Source organism: Mustela nigripes, chromosome 13, assembly GCF_022355385.1.
Source record: "Mustela nigripes isolate SB6536 chromosome 13, MUSNIG.SB6536, whole genome shotgun sequence".
In the NCBI taxonomy this organism is placed as follows: domain Eukaryota; kingdom Metazoa; phylum Chordata; class Mammalia; order Carnivora; family Mustelidae; genus Mustela; species Mustela nigripes.
In genome coordinates, this window is record NC_081569.1 from 1,951,123 (window position 1) to 1,973,064 (window position 21,942).

A 21,942-nucleotide genomic window follows, 5' to 3' on the forward strand; every position below is an offset into this window, starting at 1 on the left:
CCACCATCCACCATCCACCATCCATCCACCATCCATCCATCCATCATCCGCCCACCATCCATCCATTCATCCTTCCTTCCTTCCTACCTTCCTTCCATCCATCCACCATCCACCCACCATCCATCACCCACCCACCATCCACCATCCATCATCCACCATCCATCCACCATCCACCATCCATCCATCCCTCCCTCCCCCCCTCCCTCCATCCAGTAAGTCGTCTGGCAATTGTTTATGCATGTCTTCTGCATCTGTGAATGCTTTCTCAGTGAACTAATTACTGAGTCACTGATGCCTGCAGTGAGGAGTCGCTGGAGGTGGGGATCAGGCATGGTTCACCCGGGGAGTCTCCATGTCCATCCACCTTGGAGGGCGCGCACAACATCGTGGTACAACATGGCAGCCGGCCTGACATCTGACTTCTGTAACTCCGCAGGAACTTCCCGATCCGAGGAATTCAGTTCTATGACGGCCCCGTCAGCATCCAGAACTGCACTTTCCGCAAGTTCGCGGCCCTGGAGGGCCGGCACACCAGCGCCCTGGCCTTCCGGCTGAACAATGCTTGGCAGAGCTGCCCCCATAACAACGTGACCAACATCGCCTTCGAGGACGTCCCGGTGAGTGCAGCGCTGGGGCAGGCTCCTGGCAAACCCAGACTTTGGGCGGTGATTCACGGGTCCCCTGGGGCTGGAGTTTGAGCCGTGGCCACCACCACAGGGAGTGAACAACTTCCTCCAAGCAGGCTGGGCCCCGTCCCAGCCTGTCGGCATCCAGACTGGAAAAGTACAAGTGTAGGTTGCCCCACAGGTCAAGCCCCGGCTGCATAAGTGCCCGCTTGCCCTCTCCCCGCCACCCCCCTCTCCAGAGCCTGTGCAGGGGCTCTGGCCAGACTCAAGGGCCTAAGGCTGTTCCTCCAAAGGCCTTGGTCTTGACCTACTACTGAGTCTCATGGCAGGGCCACCTGAGTAGGTATAATTAATTTAAAATCCCAAATTTCCCAAGGCCTTCTTGGCTAAAGACGTTCCACTCATCTCTCCCCCGGTGAGGAGGGCAGGACAGTGCCTGCTCTTTGAGGCTGGGTAAGGCCAGGTGGGCCATTTTCTCTGGGGTAAGGACCTGCCAGAACTTTCCTCTTCCTCCTGGTCCCCCTCTGGGCCTGCCCTTTGCCTGTCTGCCCAGCACTGGCCGACTGAGGGGAAGGAGGGAAACTTGCCACTTCACTTCTTGACTCAGGCCGCCGAGGCTTGGGAGAGGTCGGTCCCGGAGACCTCCACGGCTGGTGTTGGGAGACCGTCTTCCGGAAACAGCGCGTGCACACACAGCCTCTCACACACACGCTCCTGCATCCCCTCTGCTCACTCATCAGGGCACTCTACAGGGTCACCCGCAGTCTCCCGTGAGCAGAGGCCAGATGGCCATGCTGGGTCCAGAGCTGAGACCATTCAGCGTCTGGCTCTGTCTGGCTCCCTCCGTGAGGTCAGCCGTGAGGTCAGCCGTGAGGCCTCCCGCAGCATCCGAGAGCATCTTGGGTTTGGCCGGGGTGTCACGTCAACACCGGAAACTTCTCCCTGGCCCAATGACAGCAGCCTTTTCCCTGTCACCCCTGGCCCGGCCTCACTTCCCTGGGCTCTGTTTAGATTACTTCCAGAGTGTTCTTCGGAGAGCCCGGGCCCTGGTTCAACCAGCTGGACATGGATGGAGATAAGACGTCGCTGTTCCACGACATCGACGGCTCTGTGTCCGAGTACCCGGGGTCCTACCTCACCAAGGACGACAACTGGCTGGTCCGGCACCCGGACTGCATCAACGTCCCCGACTGGAGAGGGGCCATCTGCAGCGGGCACTATGCACAGGTGGGGAGGCCAGGGGCGCCCCTGGGGTCACCCGTCCCCACCCTGTCCCATGACGAGCAGGAGTGCAGCCCTGCAGCCCCGGCTCCAGCCGAGCGGGAGATTTGGGTGTCTCTCCTCTCATTGTTCTTTTCTCTCTCCTCCTCATCCAGTAGAATTTTCAGCCAAAGTCAAAGTGGAAACGCTGCGTAGGCGGAAAGCAGGATTCCCAGGAGGGGGCACCCTGAGGTCAAGGGCTTGGACTTAGTCAGGCCCAGGGCTTCAAGTCGGCATGAAGGTGTGGGCAGATGCAAAGCCCGCTCCCCGGGGCTGGGAGCCTCAGCGTCCTCCTCTGTGAAGTGGGGAGATGGCTGAGCCTCCTTCGTGAGGCCGCGGGCGCGGGTTCGTATGACATATGGGTAGAAGGGGCTCCACCAGTCCCGACCACCAGAACCATAATGCAGACCACGCGTTGGTCTTAAATTTTCTAGAAGTCATGTCAAAAAGGAAAAAAAAATGGGAAATTAGTTTTAATAATTTTTAAAAGATTTTATTTATCTGAGAGAGAGAGAGAAAGACACTGAGAGTGTCAGATGTGGGGAGAGGGAGAAGCAGGCTCCCCACTGAGCAGGGAGCCTGACATGGGGCTCAAACCCGGGACTCCGGGATCATGACCTGAGCCAAAGGCAGATGCTTAATGACTGAGACACCCAACCCCCCAATTTTAATTTTTTTTAAAGATTTTATTTATTTATTTGACAGAGAGAGATCACAAGTAGGCAGAGAGGCAGGCAGAGAGAGGGGGAAGCAGGCTCCCTACTGAGCAGAGAGCCGGATGCAGGACTTGATCCCAGGCCCTTAGGATCATGACCTGAGATGAAGGCAGAGGCTTAATAGACTGAGCCACCCTGGTGTCCCCCAATTTTTAATATTTAATAGTGGATTTTAACAGCATACTCAGAATACTTTCATCTCAACCTGTAAACAATATATAAAAATCATTAGTAAGGCACTTGGCATCTCTATATTTGTCTTCCTGTTCTAAATCTTCAAAATCCAGGACCATTTTGTACTTAGAACCGACTCCCATTGGGATATACGTTTTCAGCAAAGTGAAAGCCAGTCCTACCAAACATCACGCTAGTGGGAAACTATTCTACACGGACTTTGGTTTGAAATTTAAGTTAATTAAAATAAAATTTATAATTCAGGTCCTTGGCCACGCTGGCCACGTTTCCAGTGCCCAGTGGCCACTGGCTGCCGTATGGAATGGCACGGAGAACACGGTAGAACCAAAAATCTTCGTTGACTATTATGATGCTGCCGTTAGCTACCATGTGGCTAAATGGTGACTAAATGAGGGGACAGCCCAAGAGAATGAAGGTGTGAAAGTAGGGGGAGCCCAGTGAGCCCGATGGCCCCCGGGTGGACAGGACACGAGCGTGAAGGAAGGAGATTGTCCACTGTGCGGCGGGCACTGCGGGCATCAGGAATGGGGCTGGTAAGAAAGGAGCTGTCCAGAGGTCTGGGGTCCGGGACAGATGGGACAGGGAGCTGGTGCCAGAGAGGGGAAGGGGCCCCGTGGCCGGGTGGGCACACGGAGGTGGGGGTGCTGGAGGCCGGCAGGAAGACAGGGCCAGGGTCAGGCAGGAAGTTGGGGCGTTTGGGGGATAGAAGGTGAGGCCGGACAGTGGCCCGAGGAGGGGGCCCCGCAGAGAGCCTAAGGGCGGGAAGAGGGGCTGGGAGTGTGGGGCTGCGGACTGGTTAGAGGCGTGGGGAAGGATTGTGGACCGGGAAAAGCCGGGTGCAGACAGGAGCCCGAGCCGGGGAAGGGCACCCGCCTCCCAGGCTGCTGGAGAGAGAGCCCCGGGGGAGGTAGGCCTGTGGAAGGATCGGGAGAGGCTCCTGCCGCTGCTCAGGGTGAAGAACGCGTGGCTGGGGCGAGCCGTGGGCCCCTGACCATTTAGGGAAGGCGCACCGGGAGGCGGGGTCAGAGTTTGCGGCTGGGTGGGGTCCTTGGAAGTCTAACTGAGGAGTTAGAAGGTGACGGAAGCCTGGACCCTGGTGCCCGCACCGTGGGCCCTGCTCGTGGCCCCGTGTGGAGCCTTCCACCTTCTCCTTCCCCCCACGTTGCTTGTCTTTTTGCAGAAACGTAGCACTTGCCACAGTCATCGGCACTTCAGCAGCTTCGTCTTCCCTTGAACTTGTGGTTCTCCTGAGTGCCGGGCTGCGGGCAGTGCTGAGGTTTCCCCCTCCGTTTTGGGGGCAGCATAACCGGAGGGGAGATAACCCCTCCCCTCCACGTTCACAGTGGCTCGTGGCTGTGCTGGCCACGGCCACGGGGATGTCACCTTGAGAATGCAGGACACCGTGTCTGACGCTGAGGTTGGCCCATGGCAAGTGGGCTCTTGGGTCCCCGGGACCTTCTGTGCATTCTCTGGAGTGAGATGCCACTGATGGATGCAGGGCGTAGTGACACGGGGATGGCCGCACAGGCTGGACTCCAGAAAGTGAGGGAGAAGCAGCAACACCCCTGGTTGTTTCTCCACGCAGGCAGGAAGGTCGCTGGAGAAGGGAGCGGCGTTCAGAGCAGATCTCTACGAGGTCTCCGCCCCCCCCCAACCCCCTCCAGTTGCTTTAGGTTTGCCGTGCAACTGTGAAGTCAGCCCTCCCCTGTGTCCACTAGGATTTCCGGAATAAGGAGCTTCAGCAAGATCGCACACCCCCAGCAGGAAGATATGCCCCCTTATTTGGCCGTCGGTTCTTGCATCCTTAAAAGGGTCCTTTGAAACGGGGGCCGGTAGTCAGATGTTAGCCAGACGCTCTTGGAACCATCCTCGTAATTGTCCTGATGTGTGTTTCCTTTTTGGGTTCGAGAAGATGTACATCCAGGCCTACAAGACCAGCAACCTTCGGATGAAGATCGTCAAGAACGAGTTCCCGGGCCGGCCCCTCTACCTGGAGGGCGCCCTGACCCGGAGCACCCACTACCAGCAGTACCAGCCGGTCGTGGCGCTGCGGAAGGGCTACACCGTGCACTGGGACCAGACGGCCCCCGCCGAGCTCATCATCTGGCTCATCAACTTCAACAAGTGAGTGGACGCCGGCCGGAAGCTGCGACTGGGGATGGCCGCTCCCCTGGAGCTCGGGGCTGCAGTGAGCTCATCTCCCCACGAACTCCGGGGACCCCAGGCCAGCCGGAGTCAGCCCACAGAAGCATGCCTCTACGGGGGCTGAGAGCAGCCAGTAGGGAGGGGTCAGAGACCGGGCTGAGCCCCCCGCTGTGAGCATGGCCGGCCTCGGGCGCAAGGTGGGCTCCAATGGGGGCCGTCTGTTGCTCTGCTCCATTGAGTTGCTGGGGCTGGAGTCACCTCCCAGGGCCACCAGGAGAGGGGATGGAACCGCATGTAGCTCAGGATCTGGCCTCACAGACGTAGACTCGTATGCTTTCTGGGAACATGGTCCCTGTGTCCCTGGGAGACAGACGTCAGATGTGGAAAACAACACCCCGAGACAGGAATGGGCCCCGAGACCAGGCTGGGCCAGGGGCTGAGCCCTGTCCTCCGGATCCTGGACACCTCGGCAACAACCGGATGAGAAGCGTCTTTCTGCTCTCGGTGGAGCACCCCAGTGCAGGCCTGGGAGGTGCCCGGTGAGCCTTCCAGCCCTGCGCACTCTGCACAGACCCCAATATGGCAATGACCCCCGTTGCAGAAATGGAGGTGCCGTCTGGGGGAGGCTGGTTCAGTCTCTCTCCAGGTGCTGCCCCAGACACTCTGGGGCCCCGGACGTCCCTGGTCGGAACCTGACCTTCCTTCTGTCTTCAGGGGCGACTGGATCCGCGTGGGGTTCTGCTACCCCCGAGGCACCACCTTTTCCATCCTCTCGGACGTGCACAATCGCTTGCTGAAGCAGACGTCCAAGACGGGCACCTTCATGCGCACCTTCCAGATGGACAAGGTGCAGCAGAGCTTCCCGGGCAGGAGCCATTACTACTGGGATGAGGACTCAGGGTGAGGAGCCCCGGCGCGGCCCTGTGTGCCCACCCCCCCACACACACCGGCAGGCCCCAGAGCCACCACTGAGCTCCCAGCCGGGGCGTAAAATGCTTTGCTGGGGGCTTCGCTTCTGTGGCCCGTGGCATCTTCCAAGCGGCCAAGCTTGGGGGGAAAACCAACATTCCGTGACACACACGCGGGGGTTGTAGGAAATGTGCCTGTTCCGGGAGCAAAGTGACAGCAAAGAATCTTAGAACAGAGATGCGGCGCATTACCTCCAGTCCTCACAGGCTGGCGGGAGCAGATGATGCGACCCCGTCCAGAGGGAGGTGGATGAGGAGGAATGGAGAAGGATCAGCGGCGGCTGCCCGGGGGGGTCCCTGGGCACGGCCGGGGGTCTCTGGGCACCGCTGGGCACAGGCCTATCTGTTCCCAAAGCCCCCACCCTGTGGGGAATGGCCCCAGGTTCCACTCGGTACAGACGTCAGGGATTGGCTGTCTCTCCACGGCGAGCAGGGAGATATTTGGTCCCCTCCCCTAAAAAGGGAGGACATCTGACGTCTCAGGGATGCCCACACACCTCCGAAGCCTGAGGCTGTCGCCAGCCGGCCCCCCGGGAGTCCGGGAAAGGATTGCTTCACGGCGATTTTCCCATTCTTTTTTTTTTAAAGATCAGTTTGAGAGAGAGAGCGCGCACAGAGGGGAGGGGTAGCGGGAGAGTGAGAATCGCAAGCAGACTCTCCACTCAGCGCATAGCCCAGTGTGGGACTCGATCTCACGACCTGAGATCAGGACCCTGAGCCAAAACCAAGAGTCAGAGGCTTAACCAACTACGCCACCCGTGTGCTCCCGTTTCATTATTATTATTATTATTTTTTAAGATTTTATTTATTTAGGACGCCTGGGTGGCTCCGTGGGTTAAGCCGCTGCCTTCCGCTCAGGTCATGATCTCAGGGTCCTAGGATCAAGCCCCGCATCGGGCTCTCTGCTCAGCAGGGAGCCTGCTTCCTCCTCTCTCTCTGCCTGCCTCTCTGCCTACTTGTGATCTCTGTCAAATAAATAAATAAAATCTTTGACAGCAAGAGAGGGAACACAAGCAGGGGGTGTGGGGGAGGGAGAAGCAGGCTTCCATGAGCTCACGTCCTGAGCTAAAGGCAGACGCTTAATGCCTGAGCCACCTGGGCGCCCCCTGATCCTCGGTCCCCGAGATTAGGGCCCGCCAATGGCGATGCCGTGCCTTACTCAGTTCCGTTACAAGCTTGGGGATGTGAGCTGGGTTCCAGGATGCTTGTTTCCTGGGTAGAAGACCAAACCATTGGGCTTCCCCGATTCTCGGGGCCTCTCTGCGCATGCAGACTGGGTCCTTGGCACCACCAGCTATGCGGGGTGAGGGCTGCGGCCTTGGGCTGTCCGGGCAGTGTGGGCGCGGCCGAGGTCAACGCCCAGGGACAGCCGTGTCAGAGAGGCTAACGTTGCCGGGGTGGGGGTCACCTGAAAGCTCTCCTCAGAACTGAACCGTCAGTGGTAAGCCCCAAGTTCGTGCTTGGCGTGCTCACCCTCTGAGCCCCTGCACCCCCGGGCCGCGTCTGGTCCTTTCTGGGAAGCGAGAATCCGTTCCAGTCCGGAGGACAGCCGGCCAGGAAGCCTGGGAGCACCTTCCAGACCCGGTGCCCTGAAGGGACGGACCGCCCAGCTCTGTTGCCATCCTGCTGTGCAACGCTGGGCTACTCACTTGGCTTCTCTGAGCCTTGGTTCCCCCGGCTGAGAAATCAGGACGGTCACAGTCCCTACTGCTCAGGGTTGTCTGAGGGTTAAAGTGAGACGCTGCGGGACTGCGTGGAGAGGGGCTCTGAGAAGGGTCCGAGCCCCTGTTACTAGTTCTCTCCCTGGGCGTTTTTCTCTCTGACCGCACACGATCCGAGACAGACCCGGTCTGCTGGCCATGCTGGAGGGCGCACGTGTCTAATGGGGGCAGCGGGTGCATCTAAGGGCGGCGGGTTGGGCCCCCGGGGGCTTGGGAAGCCCCGGAGCCGACCGGCCCGCTCCCCGGCAGGCTGCTGTTCCTGAAGCTGGAAGCGCACAGCGAGAGGGAGAGGTTTGCTTTCTGCTCGGTGAGAGGCTGCGAGAGAATCAAGATCAAGGCTCTGCTGCCCAAGGACGCCGGCATCAGCGACTGCACGGCCAGCGCCTACCCCCGGTTCGCCGAGCGGCCGGTCGTGGACGTGCCCATGCCCCGGAAGCTCCTTGGCGCCCAACTGGTGAGTGGCCGGGGCGGCCTTTGTAACCGGGCCCAGAGCCCACAAGGGCTGATGCGGGGACCGGGGGTGCGGGAGACGCGGCCCAGCTCCCAGACCGACGCCCGCGCCTGGCTGTGTGTGTTCCAGAAGACGAAGGACCGCTTCCTGGAGGTGAAGATGGAAAGTTCCAGGCAACGCTTCTTCCATCTCATGAGCGACGTCGCCTACACTGAAGTGAGTGGCTCTGGCCCCTGTGGGGGGGCGGGGGCTGCCCACAGGGTGCGGTCGGTCTCCTAAGGCTGTTGTCACAAGCCTTCCTTCTCCGGAACACCCTGGAGGACAGAAGTCCGACGTCGGGGCATGGCAGGGCCAGGTCCTTCTCTGCCCTCCGAGGGAGCCGTGGCCAAGGCCTCTGCTGGCCTCTGGTGGCTGCTGGCCGTCCCTGCCGTCCCAGCTCGAGGACACGCCCCTCCACGGTGTCTCTGTCCCCACCACCTCCTCCCCGAGCAGGGGAGCCCCACACCCCCAGCTTCCTCCCGCAAGGACCCTTATCGCTGGTTTAGGGCCCGTCCCAAATCCACGACCATCTCACCTCCAGATTCTTACTCTAAGGACCCCTGCAAAGACCCAATGTCCATGTAAGGTGATTTCCACCGTGTCCAAGTGACGCGGCCGTCACTCAGGCCCCTCCAGAGAACCCATGGAGGGGGGCGCTCTGTGTGGAAGAGCTTTGCAGACAGGCTGCCCCGGGGTCCGCACGGGAGCCATGGGGCAGGAGAGTCTCGGGACCGCACATCACAGCCGTGTTGCTCTGCGCCTGCAGGTGGACGGTGTGAAGCGTCCCAGCGTGGAGGATGGCCTCCAGGTGCTTGCGGTCGACGGCCACCGGGGCCATGTGCTGAGCCACGCCAGCTTCCGGAACGTCATTCTGCAGGGTGTCCCGTGGCAGCTTCTGGAGCACATAGCGGCCCTTCCGGACAAGTGAGTGTGGGCACGGCAGACCCCTGGCTGGGCCCCGTCCTGGGCCAGGCCAGCCTGCGGGAGTCGGGCGGGGGTCTCCACGGGGAAGTGCCGCCTGGTGACTCGTGTTGGAGCCGAGGCCGCACTGAATGTAGGTCAGCGGCCGGGCTGCCCACTTCCAAGTTGGAGGCCTGGCCCTGCCCTCTTCCCCAGCCACGCTGCGCTTCCCCAGCATGATCTCATTCCTCCCACACTTCCAACTCGATCCAAATGCTGGTGGCTTTTGAGTATCTCCAGCCCAGACCTCTCCTCAGCCCCGGACATTTCTGTCCAACGGCGCCTCGGGCAACGCAATCCGGGTGTCTCCTCTAAGCCACTTCTCGCCAGCTGCTGTCCGGCAACCTCCCCGGCCAGCCCCGCCCCCGCTCGCTCTGTTTTGGTTCATCAGCACCGTCCCTCCAGACAGCCTGACCGGAGTCCGGGCATCCTGCTCAACTCCCCTGTCATTTTCCCTCTGTCCCCGTGTCCCCATCAGCCCATCTGCCCGCGCACGCTCCTGCCGGTCCTTCTGGTGGCTGCCCGCAGGCCCCTCTGCCACTGGCAACCTGGACTCAGCCTCCTGGCGGGCCGGCCGGTGCGGCAGCCCCATCAGACCCATCCTCCCTGCTGGACCGCTGGCTTGAATTCTTACCTGTACTTCCTGCGTCCTCTGGAGGAGTCCCCGGGACCTCCCGGCACGTCCCGATCTAACACATGCGTGTCTTTGGCGAGGTCTCTCCCGCTGCTGCTGGAAAGCTCTGTGTCTCTGTGTCTCCCAAAGCCGTAGACTTGGTGGGGCGGGGGGCAGGGAGACTGCCGGTCCAGGGCGTGCAGTTCTCCATGGGGGGGCACGTCGAACCTGTGCGTTTCTGGTCCACTGGGTGGAGAATCCGCTCTCGAGCCGGGAGCCGGCCGGGCAGGAAGTCTGAGCAGAGAGCCACACACAAGTGCTCGGGAAGTCCTGACTGAGGACGTGAGAACGTGGCGCACGGACGCGAGTGTGTGAGGGGTGTGTCCGGAGAGTGGGGGCTCTGCTTACTCCCACTTAGTCTCCGCGCTATCCCCCACTAGAAGCTTCTTTAGCATTACACGTTCACGCAGAAAGATCGGATTTACTGATTTGGGGAAAACTCATTTTTCATCTTGGGGTCTGTAGTTTTCATGCCTTTTTTGGCCAGAGGATTTCTTCTTGTAACAAAACAGGGTGCAGAGGTCTGGAACAAGAAGGAAAAATGCAGAGCCACCCCGTTTAGGGGAGGGCCAGAGGCATGGGACACCCCCCTGCCCAGGGCTCCTCCAGGCCCGGGCAGCCACCCCATGAGCCTTGGTGGAGGAGTCCTCACCGAGAACCTGCCATGAGCCCGCCCCGGGGCCTTGCTGGGGGCCCTGACAGTAACTGGGTAGCAGCAGGCCCCTGTCTGACCTCCTGCGAAGGAGCAAGGAATACGGCAGGGCACGTCCTTCCCTACTCTCGCCCCAGGCCTGCCCAGCCCCTTCCGGCCTGTCCCCAGCCGGCCACTGGCGCTGGGGTCCCAGGGCAAAGAGGAGGCAGCCACTGTCCCCCGGACGGAATATTAAGGATGGCTTAAAGGAACAGGCTCTGCCCTGCCGCGCCGGGGAGCCTCCCTGCTGACAGCCGCAGGGCTCACAGGCCAGGACAGCCCCACACCAGGCAGACAGGGACACCGATAGGCTGCAGGCTTCTGCATGCCCCCAAGGAACCCTGTCTCCCTGTCCGGTTCCTGTGAGCTAACCTAGGGCCCTGTCTGGACGGCATGACCTCAGTTTGGGGTCACCCCAGCAGGAAGGGACTCCAGCCTTGGCTCTGAGCTGGACCAGTGGCGCAGCAGCCTCCTGGGAACACAGCCCGAATCCAGTGCAGAGGGAGTGTTTGCAATGCTCCCCTCCTTAACGGGCCTAACCCCCCAGTCCCGCGGGCCTCCTCCCCAATCTCCCCAGAGCCACACGCAGCCGCAGCTCCCGTCTGTCGTGAGGCCAACAAGCTCTCTGCATCTGAGGAGTGTCCCTTCTGCTCCCAGTGGGACACGAACGGGGGTGACAGTGGGTTCCACAATCCTGTACAGTCTCTCCATGTCTGGACTGTGGTCTGTGGTTATAGGATTCCTTTGAGATGTGAACTGGAAGCCCCGCTGGGCTTCTGTTCCTGGGGGAGGGGCTCACGTCCTCCCGTCTGGCCTGGCAGGCTGAGTCTGCCGTGACGAGCCCGTGCTCCCAGCACTTTGGCCTGAGCACAACCCGGGGAGGCAAGCCTTGCTCCGGATCTGCACTTTTGCAAGTTGGGACCACCAGGCTGGGCGCACCCCCAGCTCCAGGCCTCTGCCCCCCACCCCTGAGCACGGCTCCCCTAGGACAGGTCCTCTCAGACACTTACGAAACTCTCCCCCATCCCCCCGTTTGCAAACTGAGCTGTAGCTCTGTGTTGTCTGAGCAGAGGGAAGGGACCGGAATGTGAGGTTACGCCTCCCCCGAGCACGTGGTAACCCCGGCCTGTGGCTTTCTCTCCCGCCACATTTCTCTCACTCCTAACCAATAAATGCAAACTGACGTCCCTCCTCCACGTGCCGGGCCCTGGTGGAGGCGTGCTCTGCGCTCCTACTCTGTCCTGTCTGGGGACAGACACACACGGGCAGCGGGCCGGCGGAGAGCAGGCTCGGAGAGGCCATGGGCACCGACTGCAGCCAGATGTGGGAGGGGTGCTCAGGATGTCGGTCAGTGCATGGAAAGAGCTGTCAGTGTGACACACAGGACAGGCTGCCCTTTCCCAAATCCCTAGTCGGACCTCTGGGCACTGCTGACCACCTCTCCCCGCACCGCCTCGGCCACTGCCCAGGAGCGGCCTTCCCTCTAGCCTGACCTCTGACGCCCCATCTCTCGGCAGTTGCATCGTGCTCATGGTGTCCAAGGGAAGATACACCTCCAGGGGCCCCTGGACCAGAGTGCTGGAAAGCCTCGGCGCAGACAAGAGCCTCAAATTGAAAGGTAAGTGGTCTAGAGTGGGGTCCAGATCCCTGGGGTGTGGCTGCTGCTACCCCTTGCTTCCCACCAAACCTCTGAATCCTCAGCACAAGTGGTGCCTTCTGGGATGCATGGACGAGATGTCCCCTGACCCCACGCCTACAGGGCAGCTTCCTCTTACTGTGCGGCCAGGCCCTGGCAGAAGCCTGCTGGAGGTGTTTGCCCGTCTGCTCAGCAAGTGCTCCGCCCGCCTTTTAACCAAACACCCACAGAAAAGAGGCTCTGACCGTCGTCTCAGGTTCTGCGGCTCAGCCTGGAAGGGCCCACCTCCCGCGCTCCGCTCGGGCAGATGTCCCACATTTCTTCCATGCTCATTTGTCCCTCCCTTCTTGGGAGAAAAGGAAAGCCCAAAGATTCTAGGTGGCTCGTCCGTGGTCCCCCAGCCTTTTTGTGACAAAGTCCAGCACAGACTCGGCAGGGAAGACGCCAGCCAGCCCAGAAATGCGGGCCTGTCCCTTGCCACCGTCACCGCAGGCTGTGTTGGGGGGGGCGTCCCTGGGGAGGCTGGGAGGGAGGCAGGACGAGTCTGGGGACACTCCCGACCACTGTGGTCCATGTGCGGTGTGCAGCCCTGCCCCGTGCTGGGCACCTTGTAATTCATGAAGAACCGGGCAATCGGTGCCCTGGTTTCCATTTTAGATAGAATTAGACACCTGAGTAACTTGCCCAAGATTCGAATTTGGATCTGAATGTTCCTAGTCCGGAGCCAGTCAGGGCTGTTGGCTACCATGCCACCCTGACCATGAGAACCCTCTGGCGCTGGTCGCCTGTCCAAGCAGACGGGAACTCTAGGCAGCTCCCAGAGAAAAGTCAGGAACCACGAACGAAGGCCCTTCAAAGTGCCAAAGGAGAACCCCAGGGAGAGAGGTCTCTTTTCCAGTTCAGTCCCCTCTCTTTTTAATTACGATCTGGTTGCCAAAAGCTGCCATGCCTGGGGTGACCTCCGTCGAGCGGTGCTTTCCCAGCCGTGGGAAATGTGTGCAGCCCACCGGCCTGGGCCATGGTGTGGACATGGAGGCGCACGGCCCTCCAATGGTTAAGCTCTGAACGCAAGAGGGAGACCGCTGTGTGGGGCTGAGGACTCGCCGTCTGGTTGGGCTGCTCTGTCGACTCCGTGCCCTGGACAAAGTCCTTCTAAGCCCACAGCCTGTGGGAGCAGGGTGGGGGCGGGGGAGAGCTCTTGTAGTGGTGCCCACCTCTCCCGGGAGAGATGGGGTCCCAGGGCTTCAGACAGGGGAGGGTGGGGAGCTCAGCTAGAAGGTGGCGGGTGCTCCTGGGAGGTGTCCTGGGTAAAGCAGAGCCACCACCCCGCGTGGCTGGCCCCGAGGTCAGGTGACACCCCACGTGCCCCCCCAGGTAGTATCTGCAGCCGGGCACCGAGCTCTTCCGGGGGCCACCTGGAGGGGCAGGGAGACGGTGACGGGGAGCCCTGCGAGGTGGGGGAGTGTAGCCGCTCTCTCGGGGCTTCTGTTCACGGGACCCGTCCCCACTTTCCAGAAAAGATGGCATTCGTTGGCTTCAAAGGGGACTTCCGGCCCACCTGGGTGACCCTGGACACGGACGACCACAAGGCCAAGATCTTCCAAGTGGTGCCGATCCCCGTGGTGAGGAAGAAGAAGCTGTGAGGGGGCTGCTCGCGGTGCTGCCCCCCGGTGCGCAGTGATGGCAGACCCCGGCGGCGGGCGGCTCCCCCCGCCCTGGCCCCAGTGGGGTCAGCCCTGATGGGCCAAGGGGAGGCCGTCAGAGATGCCTGGTGCTGCCCACCCCCTCCCCAGCCTCCAGTCAAGGGTCTCCCTGCAGCCTCCTGGGTACTTCTCTCCTGCCTCTGCAGGGGGGTGGGGAGGCGTGGGGGGTGTACGCGGAGTCCCGAGCGGTGCTGGCACCCGGAGCCCCGATCAGCCATTGCAGATCTCCGTGCTCCCCAGCGTGCATGGTGGGAGGTGGAGCCGGGAAGAGAGTTGGGTCTTCGGGAAATCTCTGTTCCTGTTAGCGAGCGGCGACCTTCAGGCCTTGGGAGCTGGGGTGTAGACAGCGCTCCCCAAGGCGGACCGGCAACCCTCGGGGAATGGGCCAGCCCTGCCTCTGGGGGGTTCCGCCCTTCTGGAGACGTCAGGTTCTGGGATGGGGGGAGGACTAGGTGACTTCTAGAGGCCCTTTCTGTCGCGAGAGTCCAGAAGTCTGTGGCTTTCTGCACCATACACAGACCCTAGCTGTAGATGGGATTCTTCCTGGCCGGCGCCTGGGAGGCAGGGTGCCCCGGGGCACGCAGGGCCGGGGCGGTGAGAAGCCAGGCCTGGAGTCTGTGGCTTGCAGCCTGGGGGGACAGGCGGTCAGGTCTGCGTGCCCCGGTGCCAGGCGAGACTGTGAAGTGGGGAGGATGGGGACCCCGCGGGTGCCCTGGAGGGAAGGATCCCGCCCACTTGAGGGGTCAGGAAGCTTCCCGCAGGGGGAGGAACAGGCCTGCAGGAAGGAAGGGCCGGCATCTGGTGGGCAGAGGGGTTCGGAGATGAAGCCGGGGACTGCAGGTCACCCTCTGCCTGCCGCCTGCTGGCCACTCTCACGGCCAAGTGTGCCGGGCAGGGGGTGGGCTGGGCGGGCCAGGCCCACTGTGGGGAGCACTTCAGTCCCCAGTCGGCCGCCCTCAGGCCCCGGATGCGGGGAGCTAGGTGGAGAGACATGAGCTCCTATTTGGGGCCTCATGAGTTCTTGAATGGGCTCACCCCTCAAGGAGCCCAGGGTTTCGGGCTTGGAAAGGACTTTACTGGTGACCTAGGCCCAAACCCTCATTTTGAGGACAGGGCACGTGAGACCTGAATGGGGAAGAACCACACAGCCAGGCCAGGGGGCCTGGGCGCCCCATGCCTAGCACCGGCTGCCATACCACATTGCCTCAACAACGGGCCCCAGGGTGTCCCGCACCCCCGAGGGAGCTCCCCAGATGGGACCAAGCCCCCTGGAAGGGAAGACGGATCAGAATGTAGAGAACTGGCCCATGGCGGTTTCCTCCTGGCCTTCTGTGCACAGCGGGTGCCCTCCCGCGGGCTGGGGATGGCCCTGCAGGCTCCACGGGGTTCCAAGTACCTGCCACCCCTCGAGAGGGCACCCGGCAGCCACGACCCTTCCCCAGGTGTCCCCTGGTCTGCAGGCCTGCGGGCGTGGCCTAGGGGACAGCATCGGGGCACACTGCCAGGCTTCCGGTGAGCTCTGGGGGCGTCTGCAGAGCTGCGGGGCCCACTGCAGGCCTCCAGCGACTGCTCAGCACGCGCAGAGAGTTCCGGGAAGGAGGAAAGCTTCGCTTCTCTGCTCAGGTCCCCGAGTCACCCAGGGAGCCACGAGGAGCTGCGGTTTCCCCTTTCCTGCAACCAACCACAAAGCCTTTCTTCAGAGAGGGCCTTCTTGGCTCCCTGCGCCCGGGCGCGTCCGTGACTCTCGGGCAGGCTGAGTCGACACCTCCCAGTTCGCCCAGCGGCTCAGAGGTGGTGGTGGGATGGGGTGGCTGCGGGACCCTGGGAAGGGAGGCGAGATGACCTCATGTTCGCGGCTACAGTTCTGCGGGGTTTCAGACCCTGGCAGTGCCAAGGGCCTAAGCACTGTGAAGCAGTTGGGATCACTTCGGGTGGCCAGGACGTGGGCTGCCTCCAGTTCAGTTACTTTCCGAAACGACCCATTTGAGATCCCTCAGAGTTGTACATACGTCTAACGGCGCTGGATCTGTGTGCTTTCTCTCCGGCGCGTTCTTGGTGGCGCGGACTGTCTCGTGGCTTGGAACCCTGCTCCTATGGTCCTCTGTTTGTCAGCGCTCACGGGAGCTGGGCCTTTAGGGTAAAAGACACTCCTCTGAGATGCTTGTCTCCTTCCTGTTGCCGAAATAGCGGGTCCTTTTTCGGGAATTCGATGTACCGTGTGTTTTGTGTGTAAACGGCGCTACCATGAACAAAGATGTATTTTCTATTTATTTATTCTATATGCACTTGGAGAAGTCATGGTCAGAGAAATGAAGAGTTGTCTTAAATGTCGTGCGAGGGGGGTGAACGCAGAGCCTTCTGTGGGCAGCAGAGGACCTTGGCTCTGGTTTGGAGAATCTTGCTGTACCATAGTAAACTCACAAAGGATCTCCTTCTCCTGCCTGCTTGCTTTATTTTCCGTGCATGCGGCCCTCATTTTAAGCTAATTGTACGCCAGTGTCCTACCTCGCCCTGTCCCGAGGGGGCGCCGATAGGTCCTGGACAAGAAGCTGTCACTCACTCACTGCTGGCCAGGCCCAGGACGTGTCCTGGCCTCCACGTTCCCAAGCAGTCAGGTTGCTGGCAGGGTAACTCCGTCATCCCCCAGGGGAAGCCAACGGGGTCTTGGCTCGAGGCAGGACTGTCTCTTCCTTCTGGACGCCAAACCCAGCATCCGAGGACAGCATGGAGGGGGAGAAGCGGGTCTGAAGCAAGCGGCCGGACAAGACGGGGCAGGCAGCCTCGCACGGGTCCCTTGGCTGCAGCGGGAGGGCCTCGCCGGCTCTGGGGGGAGGCATGGGAAGCAGAGCTGGAACAGGTGACCAGGTGGTGCCCTAAGCTGCACTGCCCCAGAGGCAGCCACAGCCACCATGGCTATCCACGCTTAACCACAGTTAAATACGATGAAAAACTCAGTCCTCAGGGGGCACTGGCCACGTGAGACGGGCTCGGGGGCCCTGGGGCTGGTGGCTGCGTCCTGGGCGGGGCAGACCTGGGGTGTTTCTGTCCTCACACGAAGGTCTCCTCTTGGTGGTTTCTGGAGAGCCCTTGGGGCTCCTACACTGGGCTTCCTCCATCTCTGCCTCTCATGTGTGTGTGCATGTGTATGAGTGTGCGCGTGTGCACGTGTGTGTGAATGTGTGGGTGTGTGAGCGTGTGCATGTGTGTGTTACTGTGTGGGCCTGTAGAAGTGTGTGAGTGTGTGCATGTGACTCAGTGTGTGCGTCACGTGTGTGTGCATGTGAGTGTGTGTGCTCGTGTGTGTGTGTGCCCGCATGAGTGTGCTCGTGTGATCGTGCACATACATGCGTGTGTGACTGAACATGTGTGTGCTCGGGTGTGCCATGTGACCGCATGCGTGTGCGTGTGCGTGTGTGACTGCGAACATGTGTGTGCTCGTGTGTGCTCGGTGTCCTCTCTGGGGCTGGCCCTGCACCGGTGGTACCAAGTCCTCACAGACCCTTCGGCCGGACCGGCTGGGACGTCCTGGTGGCCAGGCGGATGCGTGACCCCCGCGCTCTCCGGGAACGTGACCCACGGGCGGAGCTCACACTCGGGCACTTGATCAGCACCAACGGGAGCAGGAAAGAACCTGATGGGGAGCAGGCGGCCCCACCACCAGCGAGTGGCAGGCCCGGGGTGGCGAACCGGCCTCACCTGGGGACCGACGAGGGACGGGGACCCAGCCCGGGCGGACAGAAAGCTAGCAGAGGTGCGGGACATGGGTGGGGGAGCTGCATGAAGGAGCCGATGGGCGGGATTCAGGGACCCCAGGACTGGATGGTGGGGGTGGTCCCTGGTGACTTGACCACCAGCAGCGTCCCTGCTCCAAGGAGCCCCGGCACTGGCTCGGTGACAGGACTGGCCCCCAGAAGGGTGGGGGACCAGGCAGGGAGACCGCAGCAGCCGGCCAACCCAGGGGCAGAGGGAGCCGCAGACGAGCTGGCGGGGCAGCGCGGTGGGGACCCTTTGGCCTCTGCTCCTTCACCCACGCTTAGAGGGGAGTCCCGTGTGCACGGACGGGTCAGCCTCAGCGGGCTGGGGGCCAGGGCACAGGAGGTTCTAGAGAACGAGCAGGAACTAAGCCAGGAAGACGGGCAGGAAAAACACTCCGACCGGGAACCGAGCTCGAGGGCCTGGAGACGAAGGCTGGGGAGACAGCGCAGCGAGTGGTGGAGCTCTCCCTACACGCAGGGGGAGGGAGAGACGGGTGTCCACTCAGACACCCTGCGGCGGCCTTGAGGGGTCAGAGTTCAGACTTAAAATGCAATGGCTCTGAGTGGGAAGCAGGATGGGGTGATTTCGTTCCCACATCCACAGACAGACTGGGTGGTCCCCAACCTAGTGTGTGCCTGCGTCTCGGCCTCGTCACCCACCACGACGTCACCCACCGGTCCCCATCCAAGTCCGAGGCACACAGAACCCTCATCACTTCTCACCCCTCCCCCATCCAAGGCACCCAGGGTCTCTGCCAGGCGACCTGTGACCTGTTCCTTATCCCGGGCACACGCTTCCCTCTTTCTTCTCTGCGGGCTGACGCCTGCTCTCTCCAAGGCTGAGGGCCACGCAAAGGCTTCTCTGACCCCCCTTCCTCCTTCCTCCCCGGGGCCCAGGGCCTGCACCACCACCACGCACCCCCGCCTCGGGCTGCCACCCAGCCCTCCCACCAGCCTCGCTCAGGGCGGGACCCTCACCCCCCCCACTGGAGGGGCAGAGCACATGCAGCCTCCAATGTTGAATGAAGGCATCAGCCGACCGGTCTCTGCCCAATTCCCCGAGGCCGACACCAAGCTGCCCTCTGAACCCACACGGCGCTCCCCTCCCCCAGGGGCACCGGAAGGAGCGAGAAGTAAGGGGCAAGGACCCCTGAGGCCTGAGACTCAGCTCTAGACCACACAGGCGGACAGGGCGCTATAAAGCAAAGCAAGTGAACTTTGGATTTCCGGCACCCGTAAACGTTACGGTGACACCACCTATTAATACGCCAGAGCGTTATGTCGAGAAAAACCAACGTACGCACCTGATTTTTAAAATACTGTATCACGGGGCTCCTGGGTGGCTCCGTGGGTTAAGTGTCTACCTTCGGCTCAGGTCCTGATCCCAGGGTCCTGGGATCGAGCCCCGCATGGGGCTCCCTGCTCAGGGGGGAGTCTGCTTCCTCCTCTCTCACTCCCCCTGTTTGTGTTCCCTCTCTCACTGTGTCTCTGTCAAATAAATAAAATCTTTAAAAAATAAATAAAGATAAAAATAAAGAATAACAAAATAAAACATTGTATCCTTAAAAAACACGAGCCGTCGTCTGACTCCCAGGGAGTCGTTGTCTCTGACCGCAGCTCACCGGGACAGTCGGGGACGGCGAGCAAGTCTGAGGTGCGGCGGAAAGCAGCCAAGCGGGCGGCGGACACACCGGGCCAGCAAGAGCTGGAACGTCAGCACCGGCAGAGCTGCTCCACCCGGGGCCGCCGCGAACCTTCAGCTCTAGAAACACGCAGCATTTCCGAAGCGCAGTAAGACCCGGCCAGGCTGTGAGCGCCCACAGGCACCTCGCATGCCCTCGGCAGTAGTCGGAGGCCTTTCGTCCCACCGAGGAGACGAAGTTCGATCATTTGCACCACAAACGCGGCTGCCTGGGCGTCCCGGGTGCTGGGGATGACGTCTTTGCTTAGCGAACCCGCGCAAGCTGCCGTGGCTGGGAGAACCCCGGTGCCAGCCCTCGCGGCTAAGTCCTGCCCGTGCACTTGCGCACGCACACGCACACACACACACACACACACACACACACACTCACTCGCGGGAGCCCCCGCTGCCCCCCGGCATGGCCGGCCTCCGCTTCGGACCTTCCTTGTCTCAGCTGACAGACACCACACAGTGACCTCGGCGGGAAACACGGCCCTTTCCTTCTCGACCCCCAGAGACACGAGCACAGCAAGTTACCCGGACATAGCAGGGTTTTGCTGAAGGCTTGGGAACACGGCGGAGCAACAACCGAAGGTGGAAAATCAGTCATCATGGCCGGAAAGCCCGTTCGCCTCCCGTCCCCCGAGGCACACGCCTTAAGCAAATCCCTGCATCCAGCTGCTGCTCTGGGACATCAGAAGCCCCTCCCCTTACACAAAGAACTGTTGTTTCCCTCCACTAACTACAGTTTAAAAATTGGGGGCGCCTGGGTAGCTCAGTGGGTTAAAGCCTCTGCCTTCGGCTCAGGTCATGATCTCGGGGTCCTGGGATCGAGTCCCGCATCAGGCTCCCTGCTGAGCAGAGAGCCTGCTTCTCCCCCCCACTCTCTCTGCCTGCCTCTCTGCCTGCTTGTGATCTCTGTCAAATAAATAAATAAAATCTTTAAAAATAAATAAATAAATAAGAAAAAGAAGAAAAAGAAAATTGGGCAGCACGCCTGGGTGGCTCAGTGGGTTGGGCGGGTGGAACGTCTGCCTTCGGCTCAGGTCATGATCCCAGGGTGCCAGGATCCAGCCCTGCATTGGGCTCCTTGCTTTGGGGGGAGCCCACTTCTCCCTCGCTTTTTGCTCTCCCTGCTGCGTGCTTTCGCTCTCTCGCTCTCTCTCTCCTGACAAATAAATAAATAAACCCTTCTTCGAAAGTTGGGCTAAGCATTTCTTCTCTTATCCAAACCCTCATCCGGGTGCTCTGTGGAGCAAAGATGATTTCTCCGGGCCCCACCTTGAGCAGCCCGGAGAATCTATGGAGCCCATGACCATGGCTGAGCTAGCGTGACTGGGCTGTGAACACACTCACCTCTTGCAGGGACCCGTCTGGAGCGGGGCTGGGCAGGGGCAGCAGGGGACAGTTACCCACATTCTCAGCTGGTGCTGCTGGGTCGTCCCGGAAGGACGTGTGGAGAGAGGTGTTCTGGGCCCCATTACCCCCTCCAGGTTAGGGAACGGAAGGCGAGAGGCTCTGCCCGGGGGGCCGTCCCTGATGGAAATTCCAAGAATAGAATGTCTGCCCTCTCTCCAGGTTGCCTCCCCAAGCCAGCGGACAGGAGCCAAGAGAACCCCTCCTGGGAGATGGGGTATTTGCAGGAAGACAAGATTGACATTTTACTTCTCAGCTGGACACCAGCTCATAGGCCACCAGGCTGCCACCCAGCATCTCTGGAGAGCTACCCCGTGCCCCTGTCACACGATAGGGCAGAGGCTGGAGATGTCCCTCTGCTCATCTGGGGGTGACTCAAGGACAGACACAGGGAACACGCAGGTCCCAGGAGAACAGAGCACAGCCTCTGGGGAGACGCACCTTTGTCCTGGGCTGGGCAAGGATACACAGGGTTTCCCAGGAGCTATGGAGCTTACCACCGCAAGCATGAGCCTGAAGGGCCGTGCCCCAGAGGGGAACCCTTACGGGAAGGGGCTGTGGGGCCTCCAAAGGCAGGAGCTGAAGGAGAAGCTGGCTTTACCAGTATTTAACTGGAGACAATCGCTCGGATCCAAGTAGGTAGGACAGCATCTGGGAATAATCCAGAATACAGCCCAAACCAGAGCCAATGCTTGGACACGTGCCCTAACAGGGGACCAGAGGACCCCTGCAATCGCACAGACTGGGGAAGGCTTGTTGCCCCGCCTCCAGCCTCCCGGCTGTGTGCCCCACCCTAGAGGAGCCAGCAGGGATGGGGGCTTGGGACCCCGAGCAGCAAGAGGAGAGGGAGAGCGCACGCCCCCTCCCCTGCCGGCGGTGGGCAGGGGAGCCGGCTGCGGGGGCGGGAGGTGGACAGCGCTAGTTGGCAGCGTGGCTGATGTCCACACTGTGACTGTCCCGATGGGGCCCACGGCGAGCTGCAGGGCCCAAGGATCCTGTGGGAGACATCGCCGGCAGGAGGCGGAGGCAGCAGAGCGTCTGGGAGGCGGCCCCGAGCAGAACAGCCGTGTCTGCCGGTCTTCGCCCGACCGCCCCTCAGGCCCAGCATCCCCTTCCACGGTGGAGGGACCAGGGCAAGGACTGGGCCCCCCCAGACAGGAGCGCGTCACCTTCGGGAGGAGAAAGACGCTGCTAACGTGGGGACTTGCTTGTCGGTGTCGTGTCCTTCCCGGGCCAGAGGGGCACACTGCGTCTGGCGGAGGAGAGACGCACAGCTGGGGCGGGGGGTGCTCTGGCCGGTGCCGGC

General features: G+C 61.3%; 1 protein-coding gene across 4 annotated transcripts in view; it reads left to right on the plus strand.

Annotated features, from left to right (window-relative positions):
* CEMIP (cell migration inducing hyaluronidase 1) overlaps positions 1–16,218 on the plus strand; it is a 128,196-nt gene extending 111,978 nt beyond the window's left edge. For 3 of the 4 annotated variants that reach the window (XM_059371437.1, XM_059371439.1, XM_059371436.1), the window contains 9 exons: positions 437–617; positions 1,638–1,853; positions 4,710–4,921; positions 5,657–5,842; positions 7,881–8,085; positions 8,212–8,298; positions 8,888–9,045; positions 11,963–12,063; positions 13,597–16,218. In XM_059371437.1, the coding sequence (XP_059227420.1) occupies positions 437–617; positions 1,638–1,853; positions 4,710–4,921; positions 5,657–5,842; positions 7,881–8,085; positions 8,212–8,298; positions 8,888–9,045; positions 11,963–12,063; positions 13,597–13,724 (1,474 nt within the window). In that variant the 3' untranslated portion in view covers positions 13,725–16,218. The remainder of the gene's footprint in view (positions 1–436; positions 618–1,637; positions 1,854–4,709; positions 4,922–5,656; positions 5,843–7,880; positions 8,086–8,211; positions 8,299–8,887; positions 9,046–11,962; positions 12,064–13,596) is intronic. The other variant, XM_059371438.1, reaches the window with a different exon arrangement.
* The last annotated feature ends 5,724 nt before the right edge of the window (positions 16,219–21,942 follow it).